At 40.2% G+C, this 8,035-nt stretch overlaps 1 protein-coding gene across 1 annotated transcript in view; it reads left to right on the top strand.

Moving 5' to 3' along the window:
* The first annotated feature begins 3,131 nt into the window (after positions 1–3,131).
* Positions 3,132–8,035, top strand: part of IFNLR1 (interferon lambda receptor 1) — a 31,491-nt gene continuing 26,587 nt past the window's right edge. The window contains exon 1 of the mRNA XM_075195390.1: positions 3,132–3,263. Within this exon, the coding sequence (XP_075051491.1) occupies positions 3,203–3,263 (61 nt within the window). The 5' untranslated portion in view covers positions 3,132–3,202. The remainder of the gene's footprint in view (positions 3,264–8,035) is intronic.

Here is an 8,035-nt window from a genome sequence, read left to right as displayed (position 1 = left end):
GCTCAGCACACAGACTGTCATGCTGAATTCTGGCATGACAATCTGTGTGCTGAGCGATGGGGCCGGCCAGCTAGCAACCGGCTCATCTGGCCATCGGCCCTTCTGGCATTTGCCAGAAGTGCCAGATGGCCAGTCCGGCCCTGACTCCAATAATATAACATATATATTATTTATACATTCCATATTTATATACATGGGTCTTCGGGACCGCCTCCGCTGCTTGTCTCGGGCAGTCACCTTTACCTCGGGGTTGTGCAAGGTGAGTATTCCAGTCCCACCACCAATACATTTTCAGTTCACCTAGGGGTCCTGTCCCCTGGAGGCACAGGCACCCCGGACCCCAAACACCAACGACCTTCCAGCATCAGACCAAGGAGACCCACCCATTCAGGGCTTTCCGAAGCTACTGGTCAGATTCTACACTTGAGCTTAGCCAAAAGGCAGGATCGAGAGTGAATTTTTAATCTCACACTGGACATGGTAACTTGTTGTAGATATACATGGTAAATGTCAAATATATCAGAGCCCTTCTTTGATTCACAAGGGCAGCCTTACTGCACAGATCTACCTTATTTGTAGCATAAACACTTAAGTAAATCAAACTATTTGAAAGCTCCGCTCTTGTCATGCAATGATGTGATGTCTTGCAGCTACTTTTGTGCATGTGCATTAGGATTTATGAAAAATGCATTGATTTGCTGGACAACATGGCAGCGCCTACAGGGTTGCAAAAAGTTTAATTATTAAGAGCAAGAGTGCGGCTACGTTTGCACCAATATGAAAAAATTAGATTTCATCTTGTGGGACAAGACTATTTTAAATGAGATAGAGCTATGGAGATGATGCAATTACATGGGCACACCACCTTTTTCATCTTGTCCCACCATTTCCAGTCCCACCACCAGTACATTTTCAGGTCACCTCCTGGCCTTGTCATCATCATCAACATTTATTTAGATAGGGCCAGCAAATACCATAGCGCTTTCAATTTTGGTATCTACTTGTCTAATAATCTACTGATGCTTTTGTCCATGTAATGACATCTCATTGTTACTAGAGATGGGCGGGTCCGGTTCTTTGGGTCTCCGAGTACCGAGCTGAGTAGCTCGGTACTCTCCAGCCCGCTCCGAATCCAAATCGAGTCCGAACGTCATCGTGACGTCGTCGGATCTCGTGGCTCGGTTCTCGCGATACTTCAAGATTATAAATACACGCCTCCACAGCAATCCATCGCCATTTGACAGAGGGAGAGAGCAGGGTGTAGTCACAGGCTGATTAGAGCAGGGATAGAGAATACAATATTCTTATTCCAATTGCTGTAACAAAAATCTCTAGAGAAGAGAGGAGGATAGAGGTGCTTTTGGGGTGTCCCCCATAATTGTGCATAAATATATCTGTCAAAAGTCATATCTGTCAGCAGTATCTACCAAATAATTTTTAGCACTCAGCAGGTCTACGCGGTTGCTTTCATTCTTCGCAGTCTAACTTAGATCAAGAAGAAGTGAGCAATTGATTCTTTATTGTGTTACTATGACTATGTAATAGGTTTGATAATACTAGCAATAATTTATGTTTCAGCAATACAATGATTAGCTATGAACCTTTGTAATAGCTAATAATTGTTGCAAATATTAGTCAGCACAATCTTGTGCAGATTTATTTCCACATGTAGTTAGGGTTAATTCATCTGAGTTTGGGACACTTATCTCTATCAACTCCCACAAAATCATCCAATACTTATTTATTATATATGATTAATAGATAGCTATATACATACACAGATCAGCCACAGCTTTAAAACCACTGTCAAGTGAAGTGGATAACATTGATTATCTCATTACAATGGCACCTGTCAAGGGGTGGGATATATTAGGGAGCAAATGAACCGTCAGTTCTTGAAGTTGATGCGTTGGAATCAGGAAAAATGGGCATGCGTAACGCAAGATGACTGGGTCAGTGCATCTCCAAAACAGCAGGTCTTGTGGGGTTTTCCCGGTATGCTGTGGTTATTACTTACCAAAAGTGATTCTAGGAAGGACAATCGGTGAATCGACGGCAGGGTCATGGGCACCAAGGCTCATTGATGCACGTGAGGAGCGAAGGCTAGACCAGTGGTCGGCCCATCACCTCTTGGATATATATATTCCTGCCGTATCAGCCACTGTGGTCTGGAAAAATGCCATATGCACAAAAATGTAACACAGACAACAATTTATTCAGCTGTAGCATTGCTGTGCGGATGCCAGTTATGTACACCATGTACAGAATGTCCATGATTTCATGAGGTTGTAGGCAAAAGCAGTGTATCACCTCTACATCTGGCATTTAAAGAGACATGAACGTAACCTGTAAACATGCACCCTGTGCTTTCAAGGTTGTTGTAGTTGCTGGCATTGGAGGTTTCCATATCGTTGGGCCATATACAGGGTCATTTCGCTCACAATACTATAAATGTCAGAAAAATTAGATGGGAAAATGTTTTATGACAGTACTAATCAAATAAAAATTTAAAAAACAAACAAACAAGAAAATAACCAGTAGCATCATGGTAAAGAAAAAGTGCAAAGAAAGTGAAAAGCACGGGTGAAGCCTATTAATCAAGGATTTAACAAACATTCTTCTGCTATCACCATCTCAGAATAGCGATAGCAGGAGATATTCAATGAAAAAATACTTTAAAAGCAATTTTTCAGATCGGAATACCTGAAGAATATTTTATTAAGATTTTTCACATTTTGGTGTGGTACTGAAAGCCCAAGCTAGATAGCAGTGCCAGCTTCTTATTCACTCAAGATAACCAAATTTCCTCTGGAGTGACAGGTGGGCAGAATCCATGTATCATGTGACGACCATAAACAAGGAAACAAATCAAAAGTAAAACACTTGTTTGTCTAGAGACTAATAAACATCAGTTATATTATTCACAGCAATATATAAATGTTATGTATGAATAATATGCTTGTATTACTTATTCCTGTCTATAGCAGTCGCTTGTATATTCTACTTCAATAACAGACATCATAGTATGACTGAGTGTAAGAGCCTAGGAGGAAAGGGTTACATGTACAGTACACTCCCAGATGGACTTCCCCAATGGGCGGGCTAGGATACGTGGGTGAGACAGGTGCAGACTGGTTACATAGTGATTCAGAAAAGCCCAGCAGATAAACATGGTTTTGCTGAAGAGGATTGTAATGTAGCAATGTCTGCTAAGCTTGAATGGATTCTCCTGCTTCTTGGGTGCATTGTGGGTCTTATATCAGGTATGTCATTTAGGAATTACATCTGCATAGTGTGTTTTGACACATAAGTAGGATTTACAGGGCCCCTTATAGCAAAACACAGAAAAATTAAATGAGAAGATACAATATGACTCATTATATGGACGTGCTATTTTAGAGGAGCAGATTGCAAAACAGAAGAAGAAAGAGAGAAAGAAAAAGTGAGAAAAGTGAAAAGGGTGATAGACGGAAAGAACCCTAGAGAGATGTATCACAAGAAATGAGTGAAAGTAACTTGTCGTGAAACTGAAACCTGTTATAACACATTCCTCATTTCAAGTGGGAAAGGGGGCACTTCAGGGTTATTAAATATTTACTCACCTTTTCAGTTTTTTTTGGACACAGCTACAAAATCACAAAGCAGTAAAACATAGAGTGGTCAGTATAATACAGTTAAGAGCCAAATAAATACTTTTGGAATCTAATGGAGACATTTAGTTAATCAGATCTCTGGATAAAGTTGCAGTTAGGATAGCTAAACTTATGAATTTGGGTTCAAAAGAGGGACTGCACATGTTGTAATATTAGCAATGATATCAGGCAATTGGCTGCATGTGTGACTCCAAAATGCCTCCCAATAATTGGTAGAAATAATCTGATTATTAATAATAATAATTTATTATCCACATGTTGGTATATGCAGTCAGAAGATGACCGCTATCGGCTTGTGTTGGTAATTATATTCTCACCACACTAATAGTCGCAGTAAAGCTAGAAATAATCCAAATGTTTATCCTGGGAGCCCAAGTGCATTGCCATATTAGACAGTTGCATTGACACTTGGCTCTTGGGTTGAGAAGCAGGAGTGGTCCATATTCATCTATATGTGCCTATTTGTCTGCTGGGTGTATACATGATACCTGTACTTGTTCTGTGTTTTAATCTACTCTCTTTATAAACTATATTTTTCCTTTTTTATCCAACAATACTGTTTGTTGTATCTTCATTTAGTTATGTGTTTATTAAGTCGAGGTGTCAACAATGCCTTCATTTCAAACATCACAACTACATATTTTAATGTATTGTTTATGTTGGCTTATGTGCACACTTTAAATGCACTTTAATTGTGTTTAAATGTTGCAAAATATATAGCAATGTATAATGGGCACTGGCTTATAACTGCAGCCTCAGAAAAATGTAGCGTGGTTTTACAGACACAGGGGGCCTATTTATCAATTACATTTTTCATGTAAATCTCCTGAATACAGTAGTAAGGATATTTAAGTATCCTGCTAATTTATGACTAGGGCATCGCAGCAGATATCTCTGATACCTGCTGCTTTCCCTGTCTCTTCGAACGCAAAAGCAGTCCCCATATGTTTCTATGGGGACTGCTATTTTGCACCATTTAACAAGTTCCAATAAGCTATTGAAGGCTAAGTGGAGAGCATTGTGGTAGAGGGATCTTCAGATCCCTCACAGCATCTTACTGCTCCGCCCTCCTCTCACTATCGCAAAGGTGACCACTTTGCAATAGTTACCACAGAGGACATAGGAGACAGGTCTTCGAACAGCAGTTTATCGTGACTGCTGTTCCTAGTGAAGAATTTTAATAAATAGTCCCAATATTTCAATCCTTGTCTTTGCGATAAGGATTGAAATTAATTGTGTTTAAAATGCAGTGGATAATAAATATGCCCCTCTGAGAATACCCACAAACCCTAAGACACCTTCCTAATGCACATCGTTAAGTTTATTAGAATACCTTTTCTGCAAAAAAGAAATTCTTGTTTTTGCATTTGATCAAAAAATTAGATACATTACTGCATCAAGCCACTGCCAGTATTCAGACAATCTGCCCACGTCTAATACTTCCCACCAAAAGAAACACAATTTTAGATGTCATCTTTAAGGTCCACCATGAAAACAGGCACAAAAATATGTAAATCAGTATTTTCTAAACCCAGTCCCTAGGGAGCCCTAACAGTGCATGTTTTTCATATCTCTCTGCTGGAGCACAGATGTATTGACACAATTTGAAAGATCCACAGGTGGTATAGTTATTTCACTTGTGACCTGGAAAACCTGCACTGTTAGTTGTACCTGAGGGCTGGGTTTGGGAAACACTGATGTAAATTAAAGAAGAAGAAACCTAAGAGAACATTAATCATCTAAGACCTGATGCACTTCAGAGCCACGTGGGTGTCCCTCTTACCTTCAAAAGGGCAGCACTTTAACCTTAATCTCAGTAATAAGTTAAAACAATACATTTAATCAAAGAGAGAGACACCGATCTGTAATTACACATCAGCAGGTAGATTAAACAAGTGTTACAAGCTATTACAAACAAATCTGGCAAAAGGCAGGAAGAAGCTGGGGCCATAGGTGAAAGTTCTAGGGCTGACTGTTGCCCATCACTGCTCTAAGATACAAAATTGAAAGCTTGTCATTGTAAACACCAGACAGGACTCTGAGATACCATCCCTATCATTTGAAAGAGCAAATCTCTATGGCACATTTTCGAACATGTAAAAGTGCACTCCCATAATGAAAATGGGGATTTGCAGGCAAGATGGCAGTATCTCCGAAGTTGCAAAAGTTTGATGAGAGCTGGGTGGATTGGAGGCAGTACAGGTCTGAAGTAATTTATCCAAAGTGCTGAAACAAGATTTAATTTTGTAGGACCCAAATATTTAAATGGGCTGGTATGGGTGAAGAATGGACATTTAGGAATGTATTCTTAAATTTACAGTATTTACGTCCCATCAAAGGACATGAATTCTCCAGGTGGGCAGAAACCCATCATTGTCCACCGGAGTGTAGGAATGAAAATCTTCATGGGGGGAGGGAGGGGTAGAGGCCAAGAACTAATTGCAGGGCTTGTATCCCCTTTTTCTCAAGCTTGGTATTTTTTTTTTCGACAGTTATAACAGAGACTGTGGATATACAAAGACTCCCGATCCTATGTTAACTTTTGCCAGCGTTTCAGGGATTGGCCAAACCCAGTTTCATTGTTTATTTTACTATAACAAATTATGTCTAGATTATTAAATAAATATTATTAATATTAACTACCAATTAGTACAATAGCTGCTGGAAAGATGGATAAATTCAATTGTTCATCTTAAAAAAAATCATTTTTTATAGTCATTAACCTAGTTTTTATTTAGATTTCATTGACAGCCTAATCTCATTTGATTGGTAGTATTTATAAATCTGTGGTCACTGCCTCACTGGTTTTGGTATGTGCCATAAATTTAAATTGTTATATCTAATGTTTGTTACTGGCCGCACTGCACGAAATGCAGGGTAAAAGTACAGTGAATAGTTGTTCATCTTCAATACAGGTTATTTATTAAATGTTTATGAAGAGAACACTTAGGGATATATTTATTAAATTGCGCATTTGAAAAAGTGGAGATGTTACCTACAGCAACCAATCAGAATCTAGCTCTCATTTATTTAGTACATTCTACAAAATGCAGCTAGAATCTGATTGGCTGCTGTAGGCAACATCACCCCCCGGTTCCTACACCCTTGCTTGTCCATATACTTTAAATAGGACACATTTTGCACCTTCTTGCTCTTTTATGAAAAAGAACATATCTAAGTGCACTTCAATTATCAATCGCCATTCCATCTCTGTCTCCCCACTCTACCAAGCCCTTCACTGGCTCCCCTTCCCCTACAGAATCCTTTTCAAGCTCCGCACTCTGACTTACAAGGCCCTCGCTAACTGCACAGCTCCCTAAATCTCTAACCTTATCTCTATTCACACTCCCTCCCGCCCACTGTGATCGTCCAACGATCGTTGCCTCTCTTCCCCTCTGATTACCTCCTCTCACGCACGTATCCAAGACTTCTCCCGCGCCGCTCCCCTCCATTGGAACAAGCTCCCCCGCTCCATCAGAACTTCCCCTAATCTGTCCTCTTTCAAACGAACATTAAAAACCCACCTTTTCCTTAAAGCCTTCCAATCTCATGCCTAAACTCCCACCGGTCGGCTACCTCTCATTCTCATCGCTTCTTCCCTTCTCCCCCTTCCTCGACTCCGTCTCCAGTTCTCCCGTCTCTCCGTCTCATCCATGTGTCTGTCTGTCTTCTCCTCCCTTTAGATTGTTCGCTCCTTTGAGAAGGGCTCTCCTACCTCCTGTTTCCATCACTTTTAACTGCGCTCTCCAGCTACTCAGCTCACCTCCTCTCGGTCCCTCTGCCCTCTGTCTCCTCTCGCTTCTCTCCGCTCCCCTCAGTGACTCTCAACCTGTCATCCGTGCCCACCCTCTTGGGCCATAGTTACCTGCCTATACTCACTTTTCCCCTCCCTCCTTCTCTTTCATGCTGTGCCTGAGCCCCCAGAGTTATAGTGCTTACTGTTACTTGTACTGTGCTGTTTCACCTTGTACTGTGCCATTGTTTGTCCTGGTACGGCGCTACGGATACTTTGTGGCGCCCTATAAATAAAAATTAATAATAATAATAATAACTTCACTCAATGTAATAAAATGCTATAAACACACAAAAGTGCCACATGTAATCATGATTAAATTAAGCCATGGGACTAAACCAAGCACAATTTCAGGAGAAAAAGTTTAAACTAAAAAAGATGTGTCTAAAGTGGTAGAAAATTGCATTGTATACATTTTCTGAAGTGTCGGACAAACAGCAAATGTAGGTACAGAATGATTTTACTGGACTGTTTTCAAGGACTGTCAAGTGAGCATGAACCTAAAATTCTAGACTGACAAGTAGGCACACTAACGCAATTAAAAAATAGTGCAAGAACACATTTTTTGTGGTTCATAATGTCTTTTTGC

Source organism: Mixophyes fleayi, chromosome 2, assembly GCF_038048845.1.
Source record: "Mixophyes fleayi isolate aMixFle1 chromosome 2, aMixFle1.hap1, whole genome shotgun sequence".
Taxonomy (NCBI): Eukaryota; Metazoa; Chordata; class Amphibia; order Anura; family Limnodynastidae; genus Mixophyes; species Mixophyes fleayi.
Note: the sequence above shows the minus strand (reverse complement) of the source record. Positions and strands in the feature narration are given on the sequence as shown.